General features: G+C 42.5%; 1 protein-coding gene across 4 annotated transcripts in view; it reads left to right on the top strand.

Moving 5' to 3' along the window:
* Positions 1 to 27,880, top strand: part of afap1 (actin filament associated protein 1) — a 77,846-nt gene that overhangs the window by 26,982 nt on the left and 22,984 nt on the right. For all 4 annotated transcript variants that reach the window (XM_074623545.1, XM_074623543.1, XM_074623542.1 and 1 more), the window contains exons 2-6: positions 10,514 to 10,642; positions 11,867 to 11,949; positions 25,767 to 25,875; positions 25,994 to 26,205; positions 26,311 to 26,490. In XM_074623545.1, coding sequence (XP_074479646.1) covers positions 10,514 to 10,642; positions 11,867 to 11,949; positions 25,767 to 25,875; positions 25,994 to 26,205; positions 26,311 to 26,490 — 713 coding nt within the window. The remainder of the gene's footprint in view (positions 1 to 10,513; positions 10,643 to 11,866; positions 11,950 to 25,766; positions 25,876 to 25,993; positions 26,206 to 26,310; positions 26,491 to 27,880) is intronic.

The following is a 27,880-nucleotide window of genomic DNA, read 5'->3' as shown; positions in this document are numbered from 1 at the left end:
AAATAGTGCTATTTAGTCTTCATGGTTACCTTTTGGGTCCATTGAGAGAGGATCATTTCTGATGCGCCTCACCAGGCGTCTTTTAATAGGCTTATTGTTGTAAAAAGGATGAGCCTGTTAACTTGTTAGGCTTGTCTGTCTGTCTTGGACAAAGCTTTTTAGGATTACATGACCAAAGCTGCATTAGCGGCGTGCCATGACGGGGTGTAGCTATAATGTAGTGGGGGTGATGTGGTGGTGGGGGGGTTAACACAGCAAGAGGTCAGATTAAGGGAGGCCCTCCTGAAGAGAACAACAAAAACAAAGCAAGGGGCTGGACAAATTGACGCACTCGTGAGCACATAATATGTAGGCATGTGTCATTTCCATGTGTTTATGTGGATTTGTTTGTCATCTGATAGATGAAAAGGTCCTGGAGCTGTCGAGAGAGACACCGGAGAGATGTTGTAGATGACAGTGAGAGCATCCCACTGATTACTTCAATACATTAACGCAACTTGCAGTTTTTTAGGTTGTTACAGGTTCAGTTTTAAAGCTCGAGCGAAGCTGTCGTGAAGGAGGATAAATAACGCTACGGAGTTAAGCTAAATTTTGGCGAGGAAAAAACTGTCATGGCCATTTTCAAAGGGGTCCCTTGACCTCTGACCTCTAGATATGTGAATGAAAATGGGTTCTATGGGTACCCACGAGTCTCCCCTTTACAGACATGCCCACTTTATGATAATCACATGCAGTTTGGGGCAAGTCATAGTCAAGTCATCACACTGACACACTGACAGCTGTTATTGCCTGTTGGGCTGCAGTTTGCCATGTTATGATTTGAGCATATTTTTAATGCTAAATGCAGTACCTGTGAGGGTTTCTGGACAATATTTGTCATTGTTTTGTGTTGTTAATTGATTTGTAATAATAAATATATACATACATTTGCATAAAGCAAGCATATTTGTCCACTCCCATGTTGATAAGAGTGTTAAACGCTTGACAAATCTCCCTTTAAGGTACATTTTAAACAGATAAAAACTGCGATTAATTTGCGATTAATCGTGATTAATCATGGACAATCATGTGATTAATCGTGATTAATCATGGACAATCATGCGATTAATCGTGATTAAATATTTGAATCGATTTACAGCCTTAATTTTTTATAAAAAAACAAAAACAAAAACATGTTATTTTTTGTGACCTCTGCCTTTAACCCTTTCTAAGGATTGGGAGCAGTGGGCTGCTGTGAAGCACCCAGGGAGCAAGTTTGGATTCAGTGTCTCGCTCAAGGACACATAAATATGCGGGGATCAAACTGCCAACTTTGTTTTTAAAGGACGACCCGCTCTACCTGCTGAGCTACAGCCCCCCTAAGTCATAATATAGGTCTAGCATCAGCCAGGGAGTTTTGTGGTGCTGATAAAAAAACGATAGTGGTAATTCTATAATACTACATCCTGATCTTCTAATGATATTAATGAAGAAACTGTATTTAAGACTGGATTAGTCATTAATACCATCAGTGCATCCACAGTTTGTGATAATTCCAGAGCCCAGCTTCTTGTATCTGGGTTGGGTTTGGTTATGTCATCAGTGGATACATGAATGACAGCTTGGTAGTTCTGCAACTTCCATAACCTCACTAATGAGAAAGCTCTGTTCAATGTGATACTCATTTCTCACACCCAGGCAGCTACCATTCCCAGTCCAATCAAGGAAACCACATGTCCCTTATTCCCACCAGAAGATAGAATCCCAAAGCTGGGAGCTTCCATACAGATCCCTTTCCTCCCCTTTTACCCCATCTCCCTTTTCCTGGGCCTGTGGTTTCTTTTAACCAAGCACCCTCTAATTATCTTTTTTAAAGAGATACCAAAGGGAGCATCATCGCCGTCCTCTGTCTTTAGCCTGCTATTGGAGAAGCCCTCTTTCGCCCACCCCGTTTCCTCCTCTTCTCTCATATCTTCAGTAAACCTCCGTCAGCGTCGCTCCATCTCTAACGTCTCTAACCCCCTTTCTTCTCCCCCTCTTCTTTCTTCACATCAGGGTTTTTTTTTGCAGATGTGTATTTGCGGTCGAGGAGGCATCTGCTCGTACGGCGAAACCACCTGTACCGTTCAATAGCAGTCAGCCCCCCGCTCTGATGTTTGCTTGGCATGTCCAATGGGAAGAAGAAAACACACAAACCTCATAATTACAGACCTGAGAAACGGGGAGAGAGCGAGACAGCTTGTCTTTCATCGTAAACTAATGCAGCATCGGCCCGTCCTCTGATGTGTTCACAACTCTCTCTCTCTCTCTCTCTCTCTGCAAGTCGAGGCTTTACAAACCCTTTATGAAACATTTACGACTGTAATATCGCATGACTATCACAGCTTTTCACCAGCAGCGCCGCAGAACAGATTTACCAGTACATACAGTCTTTTTTAAGTCATGAAAAGGCAAATAAGGAGCAGTTGTCATCATTTTAAAAGCTGGAACAAGTGAATATTTTACATTTTTGCTCTGTTTAACAACTGAAACAATTTGATTACTATCTGTGGATCAACTTATCGTTTAATAGACTAATAGTTTCAGCTACAGATATGATTTTTACTGGATTATAGACGCACTAAATAGTCAGGGAGACTCTGGTGTTCTGATATTCTTTAGTTTTGGTGTGAAGTTCAGGTGCATCATAACTTAACAAAATGTGAAAGCTGTCATATTCATCAGTGTTGGAAACGTAGGATGTTTGCGTGTGTAGTCGCTTATTTAATCGTGTGTCCCAAATGAACGCTTGCCAGCGATGCCCTGCTGTGTTCTGGTGGCTCATCGGAGGCAGTAACCATGACGATGCCAAAACCATAAACCAACCTCCATTAACAACAACCACCATCTTACTGTAACTCTCAAAGCCACGATGCAATTAAGTTTCCCAGAAACCACAGAAAGTGCTCACTGGAGATGATTGGCTGGTTGGCTCGTTAAATGGTTTAGGCTTCTCATGCATCTGTTGGGGTTGGGGTTGGGGTTGGGGTTGGGGTTGGGTGGGGTCTATCACCTGGAACATACAGCTACAGCTTAGAACTAGAAAAAAGGATTTGTACCTGGACATCCTGTTTTGGCTGGTAACAGCAGATGTTTCCCCAAACAACTTTAATGTCAGTTTTTAATTTGATCATCACGCTGCTCTTATACCATTGTGATATGTTAACATGTGGAGACCTGATGGTACCGTTAGAAGACTGTTTGGGACGCAGTAAACTCACTATATTTTTCCCTGATAATGCTGCAATGTGAACATCAAATCCACGTCGAAATCGGCAGGACGAGAGCTTAACAGCCATTGATTTGCATTATGATGCGTTCAGGCTCTATTCAGTAAAATTGAGTATTGGGTGAAGGTAAATTCTAGTGCTATCCTGATGTGTTCAAATGTAATCTTTTTTGGGTGAGAAACTTGAATAAATCCAGTTGTTTGAAGATGATGTTTTCACAGCAATATAAAATAGATAACAGAAAGAGAATTATGATCTGTTTAACAAAAACGAGAATGCAAACGGTAATAAAAGAGTGTAAAAACTGCATTTTACAAGATAACATTTAAACACATCATGATAACATTAGAATTTACCTTTACTCGTTTTTAGTTTTTTTTTACTGAATAGAGCTTGAATGTATCATAATGTAAATCAATGGCACCTCCTGTTAATGTTATCAACTAGCTCTCCTCATGCCGATTTCAACACGGATGTGTTGTTCACAATATCACATTATCAGGGAAAAGATAGGGCGCGTGAGTTTATTGCGTCCCAAAAACAAGTACCGTCAAGTTTTCCGAATTTTGGCATTGACTTGGTACCAAAATTATCAGTCCTCATGACATTCCTATCAAGGATTTCAACATGTGTACAGGAGGAGCCGGGCGATGATCCGCTCTACCTCCTGAGCCACAGCCGCCTCGACAAAATCAGGAAAAAACCCCAGAAAATGTCTCTTCTTGCTGCCAGAAAGTTTTTTTCATTACGAAAATTGACCCCGGGCAAGACTGAGACCGATGATGATGATGATGATAGTTTGTTATTGGCAGACACATTTGTGTGTCACCGTAGAACCACTGATATTTGAAGCTTAAATTATGACGCAAAGTCTTTTAAGCCTTGTGTGTGTGTGTGGAGACAGATCCTGACCTGAAAGCTTGTCAAATCCCCAGACTAAACACATCCCCGAAGTGTTAAAGACGCTGTCGGTAACAAAAAACAGACACCTAAAAAACACACACACACACATACTCCGAGTGGGATAGTGTCTGTCAGTGGGCTGTCAATCACAACAGCTGTATTCTGGGAAGAGCACTACTCCCCTCCGAACTGGCTAAGCATTTTTTGCACCGACAACAATAACAGAGCCGCAGGGTCTCGAGTTCTCTCCGCGACCCAAACATGATCCCGTTGCCTCGCGAAAAACACACACACACACACACTTCACCCAGGAAAACCCCCTTTGTTCTGAGCTCCGGGAAGTGTGAATACCTCACAGCGAGTGAAAACATCCCTCCGACATGTCGAGGTGTTTTTTTCGTGGGTTTGCGTCTTAGTGTGTGTGGGGTTGGAGGGATTCAATGTTTTTTTAGGAGAGAGCTCCTATCATTTGTCATACAAAGCCAAGTGTTGAAACAGCAAATGTGGTAAGAGCCAGTCAACGACAGTCAGCGCCCCGTTGCTCACCCTTGTGCGAGCGAGCATCGGTCAAAACATTGAGGCGCATTCTTCACATTAAAAGCAGTCTACAGGCTGATAAAGGAAACCCAGAAAGTCGCGGAAGGTCTCATTTTTTAGGTTAGAAGGTACATGTGTTGTTTGGGGTGACGAGAAAAGAAGAGTATCTGAGAGAAAGAGAGAGAGAGAGAGAGATGAGTATACTATAACTGAACGTAGCAGTGCAGTGTGTGTACAGTTTATTTGTCGGTGAATAAATGCTACAACTCCTCAAGACCCGTGCCTTGCTCGCTGCCACCTGCTGGTTAAAATGAAATGGGTTAGTCCCCGAAGTTAACGACAACTTTGGCCCAGGCTCACTTAAGGCGGGCTGACCTTTTAAGGTGGACCAACTATTCTCATTTTAGTGCTTATATACGCTTCTCTGAGTTTTGGTAGAGAGTCTAGTGTGACACCCTAGTGGTCCGGTCGGTTGTTGGTTTAATATTGAACTGGTTTGACTTTCTTTTCAGCGGCCCAACGCCACTGAGAATACATCTGTAATTAAATGAATATGTGGGATACGTGTTTGCAAATATTAGACAACTGATCGAAATGTGTTTTGTAAAAAAAAAAAATGAATTGCACTGTCCAAAGTATGCAATCCATGCACAAATACATGTATGTCTTTATGCACAATGGAGTTGGAGTGAAGGACTGACAATTAGAGGGAAAGAATACAGAAAGTGGAAGTGAAGCAGGGAGCTGAATGCCAGAGAAAGGGAAAGAGAAACAGGAGTGAGTATTTTTTTGGCATTTTCCATCCTTTATTGATACGACAGTGGACAGTTTTAGAAAAGGGAAGAGAGAGAGTGAGAGGGGGCGACATACGGAATTGGCCGGAGGTCGGATTCGAACCCGGGGCCGCCTCGGTTACGACTCGGCTTTGTTATATGGAGTGAGTTTTTGAAGAAAGGGCGCGGGTGGTTTTGTTTGCATGAAGAGGTATTTTCTGCTCGCCCTCGGGCCTTGTTTGAGGGTGGTCCTTCTCGCTCCGTGCCACTTCACTTTCCCCTCCACGTCTTTGGTGATCTAGAGGGCTTTCTTTAGGTTTTAATGGCACATGCACACACACAGGGTTAGCTTTTTGACCACCCCAGTAGAGGTGAAGTATTGTACAGGTTGCACAAAGCTCTAAGAACCAGTAAATGGAACAGTGGTTGTTCTCTGTGAAATATAAAAGCAGGGCATGGTGAAAGTGATCCAGGGTATGTGTGAGTAAGGCGCTTTACAGTGGGGATGCTTTTAGGAATTGATCTCCTTTAAATAGAGACTGACAGATTAGTTGACATGATTGATGATGCTTCGATCTGACCGTGAAGTCAAGTTTCAAGATGCTTCAGAGCCCTGTGGAAGATGATGATGCTGGGAGGCAATAGTGTTTGATGAGTGTAGATGACTTAATGACCCTTATGTATAGGATGCTATACATCATACCCTATATGTTATATTCATATTGCAAAGCATACACATTTTGCTAACAACGGGTGGTTTAGCGTCTACTCACTTCAGAGGATGAGCACCGGGATGTCCGGTGTTCTCTCCTGTCTGCAGAAGAACAACCATATATTTCGGCTACTGTATTGTGTACTGAGTATATATAGTAGTTGGTAAAAGTATGTATTCCAATCAAGAGGTGATGAGCTATTCAGTCTATTTGGAAAAATGTCTTTCCCACTTTGAAATTACACACGATTTCACCAAAAAAGCCCAGATGTCCCAGTTTTCCACCAGTACTTAAACGCTGCATGCAGTTGTGGATCTGTGTGGAGCTGGAAAATAGTCTCAAAAATCCACACACAAATGGAACCTGATCCACGCATGTCAGGCGAAACTTTTTGAATCTGTGACGTTGGAAGTTTAAAAATCGGAACGTAAAATATGAATATTTATTCAGGTTGTGGCCTGCACGGTGGTTAGCGCTGCCGCCTCACTGCAAGAGGGTCGCAGATTCAAACCCGGCTCGGGGCCCTTCTTCTTTGGTCGTGTTCTCGCTACCGTACTCGCTTTGTCGCTTCAGTTCTTTCGTTTTCTCCGGGCTCAGTCCTTCTCTCTTCGCTTCCCTTCTGCTTCCCCTCCAGACCAAAACACGCCATACGTCACACACACTTGACCCAGGAGAGTGGGCTGGATGGGCGTGGAGTCTATGACGTATGTGTGTGTCTATGAGAGGGAGCCGCCGTAAGGTAATGCCAAAGCGAGTCTCATGCCGGCGGGGTGGCTTAAAAACATGACATGACAATTTGTAGTCGATGTTCGCGATATAGTTGTTTTATACACCGAAACATCGACTATATTCTTTTTTAAACAATATATTTATTGTGTTTTTTCCCTTTTTTCAAGATAATTGCATGAATAAACTTATCATATATGATAACAAAATAACAGTAGTCACAATTGTGATCAATACAAGTCAAGAAATAAAATAAATTAAATAAATTAAATAAATAAATTAAATTAAATAAATTAAAAAAGGGAGAAAGTAAAACAATAATAGAAAAGGAAGAAAGAATATATATATATATATATATATATATATATATATATATATATATATATATATATATATATATTCATATATACATACACATACATATATACATACAAACATACATACACATATTAATAAGTAAAAACAAATAAAGAGAGAGAATTACAGACTATATTCGATCCTATTCCCACCCCTAGTGAGTGTTATATCTGGTAGTAATGATGGCCAAAAGATGAGTTTTAGTAAAATTTTCCTTAAAACTCAATTTATGATTTTGGCTCCAAGTTAAAAGCAAATTAGACATATCTCTCTCTCTCTCTCTTATTTATCTCCCTTTCTACTCCATTGAGCTCTACACTCCTTTCTCTCTCCTGTCTGGTTGACTCTCACTCCCCTCCATAACTCCCTCTCTCCTGTTGGATAATCAGATTAGTGAGGAATGTGTGAAAGCGGCCGTGTGTCCAGCCCCCAGAGAGCTGCTCTCAAACACTCCCCAACGTCTCCCGCCGCTCTCGTAATGAATTATGATCGCGTTATATAATGTCTCTGGGAGAAATCCATTGTCTTAAACTCTGAGATACTCTTGATGAAAAGTTTTGGGAAGAATCTTTGTCCGTCGTGAGCCAGCTACCTGCAGCGCTCACCTGTTGTTGGTTAATCGTAGATACCTGTGTGATAGGCAAGAGTGAAATACGATCACATCTGACATGTTTTGAAGAAGGTATAAGGGGTGCGTTGCGTCATCGCAGATACCTGGCATAAAGTAGCGAGAACATCTAGTCCCTGACAAAAAGACGTATTGGTACATTCTAATCCAGCATGTGGCTGCTTAGTTGTAAGGAATGAACCTCAACATATTAGAAGTCTTGATAAAAAAAGACCATCGTGACTTGTTGACTTTCTCTCAGAACTCTTGACTGCCCACACCAGAGGACATAGTCCAGGTACCGCAGCCTGGGTGGGTCATTTCAGGAAGCTATAATGTGATATAGTTGCTGCTTCTCTCGGGCGTTGACAAGCATTGGTGCTGGGAAATAGGATAATGGCATATGGTGATGCAATGACGCTGGTCTGTGAGCTTCATTTTAAACAATAGACGTCTGTGTGTTGATGCACATCATGTGCCGCCCTTAAGGAACCCATGACATCTTGGGAGGTATGGTGACGCACTCCCATTTAGGATGTTTGTGTGGTCAAGGGGCAGACTTTCTGGTAGTTTTCATGGCCTTGAAATCTTCATCATGTTTAGTTTTAATGTTTAGGTGGTTGTATGAATCAACTGTGGCAAAACGTTGCTTGTGAACCATTTGGACGTAGCGTTTATTTTCCATTATTGATTAATATGCTGATTAATTTCTTGATTTATTGAATCATTTTTTGGGCCTATAAAATGACAGAATTGGTAGTAGTAGTGAAACATTTACAATCAACATTTCCCAGAGCCCATGGTGATGTCTTTAAATGTCTTGTTTTGTCAGAAAAGCAGTCCAGAACCCAAAGATAATGACTTTACTGTCACATAAAACAAAGGAAAAGCGGCAAATCTTAATGACCGAGAAGATGGTACCAGGAAATGTTTAGCATTTTTGCTTGAAAGCGTTTTAATTCGGGATGTCACAATTCCCCAAATCCTCGATTCGATTTGACTTTTACTTCTACGGTCACGATTTGATTTTCGATTTAAACATGCCATTGTTGGACTATGGGTTCTTGATTCATAAAGATCAAGTGATCATTGGTTTTATGCTCTGATTCAACAATTATGAGCTGAAAAAAATGTGCATGTAGGCTGAAATTCAACCGTGGTGTTGTTCTGTTAGAAGATGCAGTGACTTAACATTAAACCAAGTAAGAGTACAAGAGCTATGATGAGTAAGGAAACAAACTAAAGTCCGCTAGCCAACAGGGACGGCCTACATTTCCCATCATGCCTGCCTAGTCCCGAGTGCTGGACTGAGTAGTTTCAGTTTGCTGTTTTTATGTTCCAAAATGCAAATGTTACTTCTGTTAATAATGTGTCTGTTCAGAACATGGTGGCTTACGTTGGTCATTGTGATTTTTGAGAGGAAAAAAAAACAATCAAACACAGATCCTGATTTTGATTTTGATGATCGAGATCGGAAGCTAATTTCGATCGATTTCCGATTTAGATTCGTAATCGTGACACCCCTAGTATTAATCTAAATCAAAATAGTTGCTTATAGAGTTGTTTATAGAGTAACTGATTAATTGTAACTGACTAAAGTGCCTTTAGTACAACAGAATGTGACACCTTTATTGACCTTTTTAATGGATGAATCTCTGCTTCTTCACTTGTTGGATTTGATCTTGATCTTTGACATTGACCTTGCTCTCTAATGGGGAGAGGGTGGGGTTCAGGAAGCAAATAAATACCGCACTTACGATAAGAAACCAGCTTGTGACTGCAAACTCATTGGTTCAGTGAATTTCGCAGCTTGAACAGGTTTCCAACCTGCCTCAACAGCTCCTTTCAAAGGCATTCTTGAACACTCCAGCTGCTCTGCAGCAGAGGGGTCAGGCTAATACCAGTATGTTAATACCAGTATGTGACGCAGCCGGGTATAGCTAGATAAGAAACATGGAGCTCCGGTAACTTCACCTGACTTCACAGAGGTTGAATAAACCAAAATAAACGTATATCATCATTAACTCCACTTGCCCCCATTCAATCTGCGGCTGCTTTCCAGTGTGATGTCATCATCACCTCGGATATGATCACATGTTGACGATAAGCCTGACTTGCACCAAAAAACAGGCCGGGACCATGAGTCTGAGAGAGGTGTGCTTGTTATCGGAGTGCCTTTGCATTGCTGTGCAGAGCGTGGCAGCTCCGAGTCACGGTTATGAACTCGATGTGATGCCATCCAGATCACAACAAGCTCTCAGATATATGTGTGTAAAGTACGTGAAGGTGTATGGACATAAGCACAGTCAATACTGCACACACATACATACCTCGGCTTCTCGCTGTATTTGGATTCCCTCCTATTGTTTTGCTTTCTGTGGTGTGTTTTCCACCCTGCAGCTATAATTCTGCATGTAATGTGTCTGTCAGGTGGGTTGCCAGGTCTGCTCTTGCCGAGCAGCTATCAGCCTGCTGGAGTCTCCTTAGCTTGACACCTAGTGCCAACTTGTCTGTTACATAACTGTGCTTTGCTTTGTTCAGAGTCTTTAAGAGAAATTTAATATCTGTATAATATATAATATACATTTTAATATATACTGAACCCAATTTAAAGGTGCTATATCTATTGTGTTTGTGTTTGTGCTGCAGCGATGGAGGAGCTGGTGGGTGAGCTTCGTCTGTTCCTGGACCTGTTGGACAGGGAGTATCTGAGCGCCGGGGTACGGGAAAAGAAGATCCACCTCTCCAACATCCTCCACAGAGTGCTCTCAGATAAAGGTGAGATTACAAAGCCACCCTGCACCGTACAGCTCTACAGAAACACTCTGGAGATAGAGCTGGACTTTGTAGTAGGGCTGCATGAGTCTTGATAAAAACGACAATCACAGTTTGAGATCGTAATTCTCTCACGGTTCTCAGGGAATGCGTTTATTTTTTTCTTCTGTAGCCAAAAACAAATTATTGCTATTTGCACTGTTGCATTTGTTGCCTGTAAAAAGTGTCCTACAAAGAAACAAAGCAAGCGTAATGGACTATGTTCACAATCAATAAGGAAGCCATCAACTTCCCTGCATGGAGGAACCAGCCTGGGGCAGCAGCTCTCGTGACCTTCGACCTTCTCAAACAAACATACAACTTACCCCACCATGGTCTCTTCCAATTCATACAGTTGGAAAACAACATGAAATAGAAAATTGACATCCATAACTTCCACTCCTCCTTTAGTATTGTATGTTATTATATGTTCATTTAAACCCAAAATCTTATTATCACAGATTTATCAGCTCCACACTGTGTCAAGTTGTTCTAGTCATAAATCAACAATAAAGATGATAATAATTAATTAAAATAAATGTAATTTAATTTTTCATTTAAATTATGAAAGTGTATCAGGGTTTAGAATATTATGATATAAGTCTTCAATGGTCATCTCCATGCTCTATTATGTCTCATAAGTTGTTGCATACATTTTTGGGTTGTACACAGATTTGGTGCTAAATTTAACCTTTTTTTTACCAGTGGAGAATTGATAAAATGATCAATAATCCCTCCAAAATACCGCATTAACACACCACGACCTTGAGGAACACCATAGAAAAAGCCATGCTGTGATTTGGTGTCAAAAAACTTTTGACATTTGGAGATTTCTGCAAGAATTGCATTCTTCTGCGATTGGATGGCGAGCACTTCTGTTGTGTAAACTGCTCAGAAACCCCCTTAATGTCAATCTAGCTAGGAAAGCCATCCATCCTCTGAATGCTCTAGGTCTCTAGTTTGTGGCTGTAAAGTTTCATGAGGCTGTGATTATCCTAGAGGTCACCACAGGTCATTTTATACAGTGAGGTCAAGTGTCCAGTTGGGCCAATTGGATCCACAAGAGTCTCAGCTTTACAGTGATGCAAAATGTATGCAATTCAAGACTGTTTAGGGACCCCAGTATGTGTATGCACAGTATAGTTAAGAGCTTTCTCTCATTCTCTGAAACTTGCTCCTCCTTCCCAGAGCCTTCGTTCAAGTCGGAGATCCACAGCGGTCTGCCGGCCCCGCCTCAGATGCCCCTCCCAGAGATCCCTCACCCCTGGCTGGTAAGACTTCTATCCTGACCCCCATGACCTATGACCTTAAAGTTCCTCTTACAAAACATGGTAACATTTTGTGCCGAGTCTCGTTTGTCTCCTTCTTTCTAATTCTGGCTCAGCCGAGCTGCTGTGCTGCTGACACTCCGACAACTCTCAGGTGAATAACAGAAAGAGTTGACTTGTTGTCATGGCGACGCTGACTGATCGGAATGATGTAATGCAGAATTCTGATTTGAACGATGTAATGCAGTTCGCTTGCCAGTCGTATAACAAATCTTGACTCAAGGTCTACTCGGGAGCTTTCAGCCGCGTGTCATGGTCATGAAGGTGATGACTGTGAAATGAAATTCTGCCGACACAGGATCCAGCACCAACGCTGTCTTTTTCTCACATTTAAAATATCAGTATATTCATAATTGAGTCAACTTTAAGTAACATTAGTAGGGCGGTCAATCGATTTTAATGTTTAATTGAGATTGATTGCATGATTATCCATAGTTAATTGTGATTAATCAGAAATTAAATTTTTTTATATGTTCAAAATGTACCTTAAAGGGAGATTTGTCAAGTATTTAATACTCTTATCAACATGGAAGTGGACAAATATGCTGCTTTAAAACTGAACAAACCTAAAGTTGCGTTAATGTATTAAAGAAATTAGTGGCGTTGTAACGAATTTGCGTTATCATGTTTACTTAACTTGATAATAAACCAGCCTCACAGCAAAATAGTATGTATAAAGGGGTCAAAAGTCAAATTAAAACACACCGCTGGGCTTTTTTTAGTCCCATAAATGTGAGATATAGTAATACAGTGGGCTGTGTGTGATGTGTTTGAGGGTGTTTTTACAGTCTCTTGTTAAGCAGTAGGACGGCTAGTCATGGCTTCAGTCTGTTTTCCTCTCACACAGCGTCTTGCATCACCCTGACAGTCAACGAGGACTATAACATCTCTACTATGGCAGCTGAGGAATAACGTGTGTGTGTGTGTGTGTGTGTGTGTGTGTGTGTGTGTGTGTGTGTGTGTGTGTGTGTGTGTGTGTGTGTGTGTGTGTGTGTGTGTGTGTGTGTGTGTGTGTGTGTGTGTGTGTGTGTGTGTGTGTGTGTGTGTGTGTGTGTGTGTGTGTGTGTGTGTGTGTGTGTGTGTGTGTGTGTGTGTGTGTGTGTGTGTCGTTGGTGTCGGAGCAGATGCCTCTGATAGAAAGCAGGTGGCTGTGATGGCTCGCAAAGCCCTCTCACCATAACAATAAGCCACAACACCTTGTTCTACATCCTCTCTCTCTCTGTCACACACACACACACACATGAACACACACACTGAGGCACAAGGCCTTACAGTGCAGTTTGTAATTAGAAGCAGTCCACAGCCTCAGCCTCCTCCGGTGACCCCAGTGTGTGTCTGGAAATCACTGCCGAGGTTTTCCCGGAAAACTAGCAGAGGAGGAGGAGGAGGAGGAGGAGGAGGAGGAGTGAGGAGGAGTGATGTCCCTCTGCTTTTCTGTTCCTGTCTTCGGAGCAACGTTTTGGAGTCTTTGTTTTTGTTGCATTTTTTTTTTTTTCCCGTCCTGCAATGAAAACAACTTTTGAAAAGTGAAAGTAAAAAATGCATCATAAAGTGCTTCATAATCACACCACATAAACACACACGACCACAAGTCAAATGATGGATTTGTGCAAACTTACGCCGAATTCACACCAGGCAAGCGGCGAAGTGCGGCTTGTTGCCGCTATAATTAAATTTTTCTGCGCCCCTGGAAAGCGTTGTTAATGTGTTTCAGGCCTTTGTAACACAGGTCAACATGTCACAGGAGTCACAGGATCTGTTTTCTGATTGGCTGCGGGTCCTCTCTGGCCGCACTTTACCGCTAAAAGTTTTCCGCTAGGGATGTGATGATGAGGAATTTTACCACCGGTTGATAAACATGTGACAACAGCAGTGTTACTACAGACATTTTACAAGAAAAGATGACGGTCAATATGTGTAGCGCGCTTACTTTGATCTTTACTGTCGGGTGGCTGTGTGTCCGGCCTCTCCGGTCCAGCTTTTGCGTCTACCCGGCTGCTCCGTCCTCCTCGTGGCGATTGCCTCATTAACGTTATGGTTCCCTTATAGCATTGGGTTTGAATCTGAAATATTGCCAAATAGGCACGTTTGCCCACCGACTACTGTGATGAGCCTAGCGGCCTCTGCAGCTTTTCACGGTCATTGCATGGCAGCTCGCCGCAGACCGCGCCTCGCCACTGCGGTGTGAATTCGGTGTTACTTGAGAAAGATGTCGTCTGCATAGAAATTCACTTAGCAATAGGGATAGGTATGGAACCTCAATAGTTTTTTTTTTTTTGTAACTGTAGTATCAAAGTTCATTCTGGACCTTGCAAACAGTCTGTGTAACTCCACTTTCTAGCTTCTGGAGATCATCTCACAGTCTCCTGTAGCAAAGGCTGCTAACAGCTGTTAAAGCAGTTTAAATGAGGGTTTAAATAGTTCTCTACAACCTAGAGCTGGTGTTTGTGCTCCATCAAAACCTTCATCATTTCCAACGATAACATTTTTACTCACCACCTTAATGACTGAGTAGTAAAGTAAAACACTCATAAACATACTTGGACGGAGACCCAGCTACTGTCTTTTTATTGTCTCTCTGCTCTGAAATTACCATTCATCACATTCCCACACTGACCTCTGGAGAAGATGTCAAGGCGGAGAGAAAACATCTCTCTCCTCTCTCCATTCCTTTTTAAGTTTTATAAATTTCAGCCTGCGGGAGTGGACGAAAAGATAGATGGGTAAAAAGGAAGAGAGAGGGAGGAGATTGCAAAAGAGAAAAGGAGTAAACAGGGTCGGGAGTTTAAGAAACAAAGAAGAAGATGAAGTGCAGATGAAATGCAAATGCAGTTAATGCATTAACTCATTAATGTAAGTGCAGTAAATAGACGAGAGACCTGGTGGAAGTATGGAGAGGAGGACGAGACGCTTGGCCACGGTCTGTCTGTGACCCGTCAAGGCTCAGTGGCGAGCCAAACCAACACTGAGAGCCTGCGGCTTCAGAACCTCCATCAATGCTCTGTCGACCCCAAAATCCTGTGGCAGCCGTTTTGATTACTCACTGTTATATAAGGAACAATTAGTTTGGAGTAGTTTTGTGGATTTCCAATGGATAGAGTCAGATCAGTATTAAAGGTCTCATATTGTAAAAAGTGAGATTTTCATGTCTTTTACATTATAAATCAGGTTTAATCGCGTTATAAATACTGTTAAACTATCAAAACGCTCAATATACGGAGAAATACACACAGCCCGTATTCAGAAAATTGCACGTTTGAAACAAGCCGTTAGGATTTCTGTCTATTTGTGATGTCACAAATATAAAATATTTAGACCATTACACGGTTTTAAACGTAAACATTCTAAATGTGTCCCAGTTTATTTCCTGTTGCAGTGTATGTAAATAACATCAGCTGACAGGAAGTAAACATGGACCCAAACTGTTGCCTAGTAACGCAATTGCGCTGCAATTCCGTTGAAATGCACTAAAACGGAGCGTTTCAGAAGGAGGGTGAATACAGGTATATTCAGGCAGACAGTACGAGGAACATAATGTATTTTTTTAACATTAAAGCAGGTAAACATGTTCTATTAGAAACACAAAATACAAGTATGAACCTGAACATGAGCACGATATGGGACCTTTAATGAATGCACATAGAAGGATAGACAAATGTATTTCATGATTTATATATAAATGACTCCACAAAAATATTTGTCAATGCACACAAAAAAAGGCTACCTACCTCGGCCTTTAGAAGCCAGCAGCCAATCAGAGGTAGAACAGGGGCGGGTCTTCCTGCAAGTCATACATACATACACTTGTGGGGGCCACGCTTATATGATTGGCCGAAAAGGAGGGAGACATCTGATTGGCTACAGACGATTCCCCATTTGTGGATCGGTGCATGTCAGGGGAGTCTCAACAAAAAAACCTACACACAAATACAATGAAGTTTACACAAGTTTGACAAGCACTTTATAAATACAGGTTCAACAGCTTGGATATACAATGTCACATCATCCATGTATGTTTTGATGAAAGTTGAAAATACTTTTAAATACATGTATTTGTGGATTTCTTTTACATTTATTTACAACAAGAAATATTTGTGCGTGCGTCAGAAATATATTTGTGAGCCTTATTTTTTTATATGTGGATTTTTTTTTACATTTATAAACAACGAAAGCTAATTTCAATTTTGACTGTTTCTGGGTGTTTTTTTTACTATTAAACTATAGTCGATAGTCTAAACTTTAAACGTCAGGGAAATTAGTCGTTAGGAACATCCTTACTTTTAATCTAACACAGCTAAGCCTGTCGTTCAAGCATTTACATTACTGCAATACATCCTTACTGTTCCTACTATGTAGCTGAGAGCACAGTTTTTTTTTTCCAAGGGGCGGATTTGTTATTGACTCTTAATACACACACACACACACACACACACACACACACACACACACACACACACAACATAATGTCATTAGGGATCAGGAGACCCAGCAGGATATCCACTAATCAAATAGACAGCCATAGGGCCCTGTTTTAGTTTTATCAAGCTCGATCCGGTCTGCTTTGAACCACCCTGTGGCCTTCCCCTTAGTGTGTGTGTATGGGTGTGTGTTTGTGCACGTGTGTGTGCGTGTGTGTGTGTATGTATAAAGAGGAAAGTCATTGTAAAACAAAATTGAAGTCTAATACGTAGAAGAAATCAAAAAAAGCTGAATTCAAGTCTTGAAAAAACACACCATATAGGGTTAAAAGTACCACATTGGCAAATGCAAGTAAGATAGTAAAGATAGTAAAGTAAGATAAAACATATTTAACATATTTTGAATGTAATTTTTAAAGCTTTTAGCTCCGGTAAAAGACATCCCTTCATTCTGTTTTTCAGTCACGTGCTGGAACATTCTCCTGTAAAATAATCAATTATCAAATTGTCGTTCACTAATTTTTTCTGATAAATGTTTAACACTAATAAGATCCCCTTTTGCAAATGTAATTTAAAAGAAAAAAGAAAAAATCTGTGTGCAAGAGCTTGAATGACCAAGACTGGTGGCTTTGCTCAGACACACATACTGTATACACTTTCAAGTCAGTTTGATCCTCTCCACACCCCTCACCTCATAAATCACTCCAGCGATCTAAGTAGGAGGATCACTGCACCATGTACCACGCTCAAACACATAACACACACATGTATTTAAGCTCACAAAAAAAACACAAAGGTCTGGCTCTGATTAGGTCATAATGACCACTAAGTGTGACAAAAGCCCACTGAAGTCTTGCAGGGACTACAATAATCTCTCTCTTTCTCTTTCTGTCTCTTTTCATACCCCGAGATTTATGCTACACTAATATTGCTCTTTTATCTTTGGCATGAAATACACGCCTGTCATCGACCAGCTTACTGCCTCAGCCACATGGACGCTTTCCATCCGGCTGTCAAGTAGTTTTGAATAAAAAGTCCTGAAAAAATAAACAGTAAATTATGTGTGTTTCCATGAAGCAAACAAATCGATCCAGATGGAGATGGAGATGGAGAAACGCAGCTTGCGTCACTGCAATCCGCAAAGAAAACGACGGCAAAGCGAGAATTGTTTTAGCGCTTTCTGCAAACATTAAAAGTCAGTGTTTTTTCCAGTCACATCATCATCGGCTGCGTCCTTACGGGGCCGTTGCGAGGCTCCGACCTCGGCTTTTGCTACAGGAGAATGTGGACCGGTCCTTTTTTTTGTTGAGACACAAATGATTTCCATCTGTGTTGATGTTGGAGAGCGGTGCCAGCCCCCTCCACCCCTTCCTCCTACCTCTCCTCTCCTCCCTCGTCTTCCCCCAAAACAGACCCTCCCTCGCTACGCAAGTCAACCAGCGTACAGAAGTGTGTTCATATGATGGATATCCTGTATGCGCGCTGGCCAGGTTGCGTTATCCGTAGCAGTCTGGCTCCCATTTGGAATTAATTTCCTCCCTTTCTCATTGTGAATCAGACAACTCCCCTCCGCCCCGAGCCCTTTTTTCGAAGATAAATATGCGTCTCGGCTCAAGCTTTGTGCTCAAAGTCGCCAATACCGTACACACACAAAGTCTAAATGCACTCTTGTGTATGTTTACACAGTCATTGCCGTGTTGGTGGCCGTAGACCAACAGCTTTGTACTGGCAATAAGCTGTATTTTGGCTAAACCAAATGTTTTCTAGCCTGAAAACACATTGGGGCAAGTGTCACTGTGTTGTGTCAAGCGACAGATCGCATGTGCAGCAAGAGTTGGCTCCAAATCACACAATTTCGGTTCTGCTTTTGTGCATCTTCAGAAATAGTTTGCCCCTCTGGAGTTGGCTACATGGCGTGTGTTTTGGTCTCCCATTTGGTGCTGATGAATCTGTTTTCATGTTTTACTTAATTCCTCAGTGGGGTTCCCCTACTTTGTGGCTCGGTCAACCACAGCAAACCACCACAGTGACATCAGCGCTATTGTGTCATCGACTTGAAACAGGAAATTGGGTTGTCTAACAGATCATATTGAAATGTGTCGCACTTTGTAACTGGGGAAAAACAAATAAGTGGCAAATTGGAGATTGATTAAGTCTTAACTGCGGGTGAGCAGTTGGACTTTACTAAGTGACACATTGCCCGCAAGCATTGGTTGATCCCGAGGGCCAGAACCGTTTCAGCCTACTTATGCTAACACTCTTTGGAAAAAGTCCCCGCTGAGAATCTGGGCCACGAATGGAAAACCTATTTCACAACTTTTCCCCCCACTCAAGTGCTTTTGAAGGCTTTTTACAATGCCAAGACTTTTTTTTTTTCCTGACACATGATGTGATCACAGTGACTTAATAAAGCACTGAGGGAAAAGTGGAGCTATTTCTGCAGTCTGGTAGAGAACTAATACAGTTTTACTGTCGAATCAAATGATATCTAGGCGTGCTTGATGGACATAAATTAATGGACTTTTTTTTTGGTGACCCACATTGACATTCTCGCCCATCACCGCTACCTTTTAATTGGAAATATCCATTAATTTGTGAAATAATTATTGTCCAGAAAGTGCTGCATGCAAATGTGGTGATGTAACTAAATAAACCATTCAAAAATGCTATTACCAAAGACACGGCAGTAACAATGAAACAATCTAAACCTGAAGGAAATCCATGTAGAAAGAAGAATACATGGAATAAAAACATATTTATATCTCTTTGTGCAATAATAAATCAGTGGAATACTCTTTTAATATCTTATTAATGGAACACTCATTTTCAAAATTGCCACTGAGAAGAAGTGAAAGTAGCTAAAGTCCTGACTTGTGGCTTTGTTTGAGAGTAACTTGGGGGGTTTTCTCCGATCTCAATACAGTCTGAGTTTTCTTGGAGCCAACATCTTATGGGTTTTTATATAATAAGCTCTTGTACATTTATTGTTTTTAATTAATTTCCTTTGCAAAATAATGCAAAAGTGTCCTATTTTTCAACTTGACAGTTCCGTTGTATAAGCGAGCGCTGCATTGGCGCAGCTTACTACTGTAATTGTGATTATTGGTGGCAAGTAATTTCCCATAGCCAGACTTTTGAGCTGAAATGATAGAGGTCTGGGGGAAACTTTCGTCCTATTATGTGGGTGTCCTTTCCCGGGCCAAATGCAACTTATGACAAGTTTATTTTCCAACTGTAAAATGTCCAACTCGGTACATTAATATCCAATTAAATTCATATCCAAATTTAAGTGGATCTTTTTTTATTCTTTAAGGAATTTCACAATGTGTAGTCTGGAACACACATATGATCAGTCACGTTTTTCCATTCTCAATGTGACCCTGTTTAGACCTGGCATTAACATGCGTCTTGGGCGATCTGATCCCAAGTGGACAGCTCTGCGGTGTGTTCAAGTGCAACTTGACGGCTCCAGACAAAAGCGGCGTGAGGCGACTCAACAGTCGGCCGTCATCGCCGCTGGTTCTTTGATGTCGGGGTTGGTGTGTCTGGATCTTGAGAGCTGTCCAGAACTGGGGCTCAGTTCTAGTACAATGGACTGGTTCCATTCCAGACATTTTTCCAAAGCTGTGGACCACCAGCTCCTATACCGGCTCCCACCAGTTCCTGCTGACCCATATTTACATCTCATTGTGAGGTGAGAGAAATGCAGGAAACACCCAACCCAAATCTCACTCTCCAGTTATTTATTCAGTACAGCCAGCAATCTGGCACATCCGCCAGTAACGGCACTCTGGTGAATGCACCTGTCCCGCAAAACACACACAAAGACACTTAACGTGCCAGCCTGAGGCAGGAAGGAGGGAAAGTGTTGGGGGAGGAAGTGAAGAATGGAGTTTAAAATGAGAGTTATGAGAAAGGTTTTGTTTAGTCAGAGGCAACTCTAGCATGGGTGGTTCATGTATAAACAGAGAGGTGGAACACTTAGATGTGTATCACAGAGGAGCTTGGACAAGGCCTTGAGTCCTGCAGAGAGGGAATTTGTATATTTAGTGTGTGTGTGTACAGTATGTACTTTAGTCTTGTTTGTTCCCATTCTAGTGCTGTCTATGTTTGAATGTATTTGAATGTATGCTAGTGTGTCAGTTTGTGCGGTCTTATGTAAAGAGTGTGTGTGTTTGCTAATCAGATGATGTCCGGATTGAGTTCCTCACCCACACAATGAAGCTTTTAGAAGTGCTGCTGGACAGCTGCCACTGTCGCAACCACTGTAATGTATGCTGTGGTTTGTTATCATCACAATATTCCATCTGATAACCCAGATTTATAAACAAAGAGTGTCCTGGCACATGTAAATATCAGTGTACTGTACATGAATAGCCGACATGCAATTGCTTTTTTTACCATTAGATGTCATCAGAGCGATTTTCTTTTACACACAAACAGGATGGAAACTAACTTGGACACACGATATTCATTTAAAGTGAATGAAATAAACCTATGTGGCCAGAATGTACCATGAAAACGTATGCATATATTGCATGGTATACACACTGTTTGCTCTTTGTGCTTTCATCTTCTCCTGCAGTCTGGCATCAATTTATACCTCGTTGTCTTAGCTTGACCTCATGCTTAAGCTTTGAAGAATGCATGGGGTGGGGGGGTGCACACGGGTATCTGTCCACATTTTGTCCCGTCTGCCCTTTCTATGTCTTTCTGTTTTACTGCAGGTTTCTAAAGGTTTGACAAGGATTACGCTTTGTCCGCACAGTGAACGTCAGCATTGCGTGGCGACTGCCTCGATGAACGGCTACCTGTTTCACGCGTGTGGTGTCCACACCAGCTGCATTTGTGCTGCGTTTGTGATGCTGCTGTTGCCGGCTCTTTCTTTCTACATAGAGTTTGCCTTTCATAATGGCCATTTCATTTCATTATAAATGTAATTTAGATTTATTTTAGTTAATTAAAACCCCGTCCTGTATTCATTCATGGAGCCGTGCAAGTCACTGCATGTTCTACAACACAGTCCTGCACATATTTCAGAATAAAAGCCTTGTGTTAACAAATGAAAGAATTCCAGTCCCTAGAAAAAAATCATCAGTCCAAAAGTCAAGTCTTAATGAGGTACTCTGTCTTTTGTCCCCTTGGTGACAATGTCATTCACCAATACAATCTTGACCAGTTAGGAGTCAAACTAGTTTTATTCAGCATTGTTCGCCATCAGATAAAATGTAAAAAATCTGTTAGGATTGGCAGCAGCCGGTAACATGTGCTTCCACATTGGGTAATTTGCCAAGAATCATTGGAAATGCAGTTTTCCCTTTTTTACAAAGCTTCTCCTAAGGGAGTGGCTTTCCTGTGTCCACTCAGTTTGTCCATTCCAGCGCCCCATTGGCTCCGTGGCAGACACATTTATTCAGGTCCAGTCCTCCTACGCAGGGCAAAAATTGATACTTGGCATAAATGTTTGGATGTGAGTTTCAGGCCAGGGTAAGAGCAGCAGACATACCTCCCACTCAAAGCAGTCCAAACCAAGGTCAGGACTCCTTTACCACTACCTAATTACACATTATGACTGTGGAATTCTGACATTTCTGATACGCATCCATGCACATGACCTGTTCATGCCGCTGTTCTTATGGTTGTAGCAGAGCTTCCTCTAGAAATGTATTCTGGTCAGGGAGGAACAGCATTCAGACCATGACAGCACATGAAAACCTCCTTGAAACTCTTAATGTTAATTGCTTTAAGAGTTCCATAAAGTAGGGAATAATACGAATGAGTCACAATTCGCAGTGTTCCTTGAATTTTCTACACTTTTTACGTCTCCGCTCTGGCGACAGCCGTGGCCGAAGACATTATGTCTTTGGGGTTGTGTGTATGTACAGACGTCCGTCTCATTCTCGTGAACACAAATGTCTAACAGGATGAAGTGATGACATTTTGGACAGACGGTAAAGTGCATCTTGACTAGTTGGCGGAGGCATAATTGTAGTTATTTATGAGTTTGCCTTTAATTTCACATCACAACTTTGACAAGAATGATTGCCAAGTCGAGTAGGCCGATACAAGTAGTACATTCGCTGTTCCCCTGTCTGCATGTAATAAAATTAATAAGCACACTTTACCTTCTAATTCATCCAATTATTTGTTGCCAAGAAGATTTATACAGCAGAGCCTGTTGTTCTTCACTGACAACTTGAAACTAGAGACTTTCAGATGGACCGTCATTTGAAATTCTCGCTAAATGCACATAATAGCTTCATCGTCTAAGGAGACTTGACGTCTTTTAGAGGCGATTACCTCATTAACGTTATGGTTCCCTGAGATTAAACGGGAAATATTGCCAAATAGGAGTGTTTGCTTTTCGCTTCAAACAATAAATCCTCTGCCTCTTGCTCCTAGTACTCTGAGCTGACGGACCAGATGCATTCACGGTCAGTATGTAGGGTCCGTCGTCTGACTATCGATTGATAACATGCCGCTGATACACCAAAATGAACAAAATGGGTCAATTCTTTTTATTGATTACTTAAAGGCTACATGCCTCTGTTTTTTGAAATGTTCAAATGTTTTTAATAAAAGAGTACGTGTTGAATTACATGGGATTTATTGGTATCGAGAATCGTGGAAATTCACTGGTATTGGTATCGACTACTAGATTTCTAGTACCGTGACATCCCTAGCCCCTAACCACATCTGTACTGATAGGACACTGCCATGTGAAGATAGTGAACAGATGTTTTGTGGAGGTAAAGGGTAAATGAACTTGCATTTATATAGCACTTTTTCTAGTCTTCCGACCACTCAAAGCGCTTCCTGAAGCTGAATACTGATCTTCGCTTGTTGCCGTTTGTGCGGGTTTGTGTTTATGGTCAGCGGAGGTTGCGGTATGCATTGTGACCGCAGTGACCTCCTCCTCTTCGTATCACTGTGTTGCAGATCACTTGTGTGATTGGGCCAAGCTGTTGTTTCAGGGAACGAAAGCAAAGGGAGAAGTCAGACTGTGTTTTCTATGCGTGTCTGTGTACAAGTATGCAAACACCCTCTCCTCACCCCCGGTGCCTCGAAGCTTTGAGTCATTAAATAGCAGAGCAGTTGGATCACATTCTCTCAAGTGTAATGTATTCTGCTGCAGTGCACGCAGGGGAAAAAAAATGCTTACACAAACAATCGGCCTCTGCATGATTAGTAATGGTATTGTTGCTTCAAAGTTTTTTGGAAAGGAAGCCATCGCGATGTGAGATACCTCGTATCAACAATCCTCCACACAAACAGGTCGGCTTTAACATCCACTTCACAAACCCGATATCGTGTCTTACTGTTTGACAGACCGCTTTCCTTCTTTTCACTTCTCTGCCTTTCTTTCTCCTCTGTCTTCCTCTCCTGGGGATGTGTGCTTTTTTTTTCTCTTTTCAGGGCTGGGGTAGGGAGGAGAACGCTGGCGGCGCTGCAGTTTAAGCAGGGCAGCATATCGCCTGCCAAGAAATGAGTTCACCGAACCGCTGTTTCCCCCCTCCCCCCCCCCTCCCCCCTCCTTCCGTCAGGGAATAAGAGAACAAGGTTATGTTAGTTGTTGTGTTGATTTGATGTTAGTGTACGCGTGTGTGTGTGTTTCTGTGTGTCTGTGTTCTAAACAGTCAGTCTGGGGTGAAGTCTATAGGGTGGATGGATGGAAAAAAAGCTGGGTCGCACCCAGACCCCTTATAGGAGAGACGGAGGGAAAGATGATGAAACAAGACTCGGTCCAAACCGAGTATATGTCTGGACCGTGTACGGTCAGTCCGTGAAGTTGTGGCTAAATTGTTACACTAATAGTCAGCGGTCATGTCTATCATGTTAAATCCAGCGGTACATGTCCACCAGGTCCGGCGAGGACACTAGTCGACGTAGCCCATTGTTGATTGGTCCCTGGTTCTCTGCTCGCCGTTTCAAAACAGGAAACAACATGACGGCCTGCTCGTAAACTTTCTGTTATTCCGTCTAAACAATCCACCAAAATCTAATCTAACCAACCTCGGAATCCTGATCCCCTCTGAGTTTTTTGAGAGACGCTCCCGATTACAACGAGAACGTAACGTCATATTTACACAAGACGGATCCTTTCTCAACATAACCCACTCACGACCCCGCTGAAGTCGTAAACAGAGGACAGATCCCGCCTTTTCATTTTGAAAGAGCAACGGCCAATGAGGAAACTCCAACAATCGGCCGACCAATCGTGTAACTTCATCACTCTCAGCTACTCAGCGACAGACTTTTTTGCATTTATTGAAGTGGCCCTCTGCAATCCAGCCAAAAAGAATGTGTCATCAGTATTTAGGCCATAAACATTACAGATTGTTACTGAGCTGTTGTTTATTGATACGTTTATGATGATAAAACTTCCTTCAGGATCTGCGATGGTGAACAAATGAGACTTTCTTTTCCATCGAGAAAAGCCTTCAGCGCCGTTCTTTGCTCTTCTTTCAATGAAGAAATACTCTCTGGCTCTGATGGAGCTGATGCTATTGCAGCAACTACGCCTACCTCTTCAGGAGCCGCTATTGTTGTATAGAACCAACAGTCGCCTCTCTGCGTCGTTGAACTTGTTCCTTTTGTTGAACTTTGTGATGATCGGCGGTGGTCGGTTATTGTTGTACGCGGTTGTTGTTGGCGGTTTCTTTCGTGGCTTCGTTGCCGGCGGTAACAGAGGTGAACTGGGTGGTAATAGCGTTGTAGTGACTGGTTTTTCCTTAGTGAGTGTGTCTTCTTGGATCTCGCACCCTCTCGTGAGAGTTGCGTTCACGGTGGCATCAGTCCTCCTCACTCCAATTTTCCCTACATGACACATACTTTCTGCGCTTAGAAAAAGAAGTTAGCCGTCGAGGCTGCACGTCAGCCAAAAAAACCTCTTTTATGAATGTTCCATGTTGTTACAGCAATGGATGCTGACATCACTGCAGCGCCGACGCCTGATTGGGTCAGCTGTAACCAATGGCCCGTAGCTCATAGAGTTTCATAACAGTCATGGAGTTTCTCCCCCATTATAACCGGCCCGGCAGCGGAAAGTCAGCGATGCCACCAGTAAATAAAATAGAAAGAGAGGGAAAAAGTGTGCAGCCATCACAGCTCCGTCACGGTCCTCTCAGAGAGTGTGGTCTTATACTGTAAGATCTTCACAGCTTTACAACATTACATGCACTGTGAGCTTGTCTGGTAGTGGTTGCACTTATTAGAATGAGGCTCCAGAAGAAACATTGCTTTTGATGGTCCATGCTACACTGGGTGTCATTTCCATTTGATGTGCTTCGTACTCTGACGTGTCACTAATCGATGGAATCTTCTGTTCTGTTCTGTCTGCAGCCTCCGAACACCGGCCCTCCTCCTCTGCCCAGCTCCTCTCTACCGGAGGGCTACTACGAGGAAGCAGTTCCTTTAAGTCCTGGAAAGGCTCCTGAATACATCACTGCGAGTGAGTAGCAAACTGATTTACAATTCACACCACTTACTCCTACAGACAGTACTTAATGGACACGCTGCTGATAAGAAACGTACAATGTTTATTTGGAGTTTCTGCATCTCTCTTCCAGACTATGACTCGGACGCCATGAGCAGCTCCTATGAGTCGTACGACGAGGAAGAGGAGGACGGGAAGGGCCAGAAGATGCGTCACCAGTGGCCGTCTGCAGAGGCCTCCATGGATCTGGTGAAGGATTCTCGAATCTGTGCATTCCTGCTGCGCAAGAAGCGCTTCGGCCAGTGGACCAAACTCCTCTGTGTCATCAAAGATAACAAACTGCTGGTGAGGGACACTAATGTACATGTTAGCACAGCAGGGTACACTGTAAAAAGTTGTTAGCCTAGTGATGTCTGAGAAAACATTACATCCGTTTTTCTCTCCCTCCAGTGTTACAAGTCCTCCAAAGACCACACCCCCCAGATGGAGCTGACCCTGTCGGGCTGCAGCATCACTCACATCCCCAAAGACGGCAAGAAGAAGAAGCACGAGCTGAAGATCGTCCACCAGGGGGCCGATGCCCTGGTGCTGGCTGTGCACAGCAAAGAACAGGCCGAGGAGTGGCTCAAGGTAACTCAATGAACCCCCAAACTACTGCTAGATAGATTCCACTTTTCCTACCAAACCTCGAACGCAAAGTACTTCCACACCCGACTCTTGCTATTTGTCTTCTCAACGAGTAGAGGAAGAGGCCTAAAACCCTGTTAGCTGCTCTAAAACGACTTAAACCACAGCCTCATCCTCATGTGGCTCATTGAAGTAACCAGTAAAGGCTACTGTGCACCAGTGTCAGCGGTGCTCGCCATAGATCATCGTAGCCGAGGGCAGTCTGGGGTGAAGTTCTCGGGATCGGCCTGAAAGTTTCATTCGGGATGTTGTTTGTCGGGGAGGTAAAATTAGACGCACTGTGACTTCCATGTCGCTGCTAGTATTGAAGAGTACAGGGTGTAGCTCTCAGTAGGAGAATAGCCTGGCTTTTGTTCTTCAGGATGAGTCTTTTCCTGATATTGTATGACTGCTGCTTTCAGTCCCTCTCTTTCTCTAACTCTCTCCCTCTCTTTCCCCTCTCTGATCTTTCCCCTCTGGCTGCTCAACAAAGTCTGCAAAACAAACCCCTCCCTGCCTCTTGACATCAAATAGGCTCTGGTGGTGCTTTTTTTTTGCTTTTCAGCCCCTGCGTCCAGTTGTTGTTAGTGCGGGTGCCAGCACCTCTGGGTCTCTCTCAGTTTCAATCACCGGAGGAAAGACGGAGCCTCATCTGGTCGTTGGATTTAAAAGAAAAACCCTACAGCCCCCCCTCCTCTTCCTCCTCACCTGTGCTCTTCTTCGCTCTCCTGAGAATCTCAATCTCCTGGAATTCACTCATTGTGCTCTATTTTAAGATCCCTCCTCATCCATTTGTGCCTGCTAGTCCTCTGCCAACTCTCTTCCCCCTTCGCTACAGTTTCACCAACACACTTTTTTTCATTTCTCACCGAGGGTCTTGTTAAAAAACACAAAACAAGTTTGCCCCTCAGACCATCGATGGAAACACCGGCCTTAATTTTGGCAGTGTTTTACTTTTCTCATTCGAACTATTTCCTGTTTATGGCTGTCAAGAAACAAAGAATAAAACAGTTTGTGTTTTTCCTTCTTGAATCAATTACTTGTTCCGTGTGGTAATTACCGGTTGTTTATTGATTAGCTGAGGCAGGTAACCTGGTCGGAGTTACGAGGGTATCTGCAGGCAGTCGCAAACCAGAGCCGTGAAAATATACAAATGTGTGTAGCAGCCAAACTTTGGTAACGAGTGCACTAAACTGTTTGCATGTTTAGTCAGGTGCTTGGATATTGGAAACATATTGAACTGATAACAGTATGGCAGTCATATTTTCAGGGTGTGTAAGAGTGTCTTTGTGTTTGTGTTTGGATATTGTGTTGCTAGGACCACTGGGTATTTATTTATTCATTATTCCCCTCA

The sequence above is a fragment of the Sebastes fasciatus genome, chromosome 22 (assembly GCF_043250625.1).
Source record: "Sebastes fasciatus isolate fSebFas1 chromosome 22, fSebFas1.pri, whole genome shotgun sequence".
In the NCBI taxonomy this organism is placed as follows: domain Eukaryota; kingdom Metazoa; phylum Chordata; class Actinopteri; order Perciformes; family Sebastidae; genus Sebastes; species Sebastes fasciatus.
This window is presented reverse-complemented; position numbering and strand designations above follow the sequence as displayed.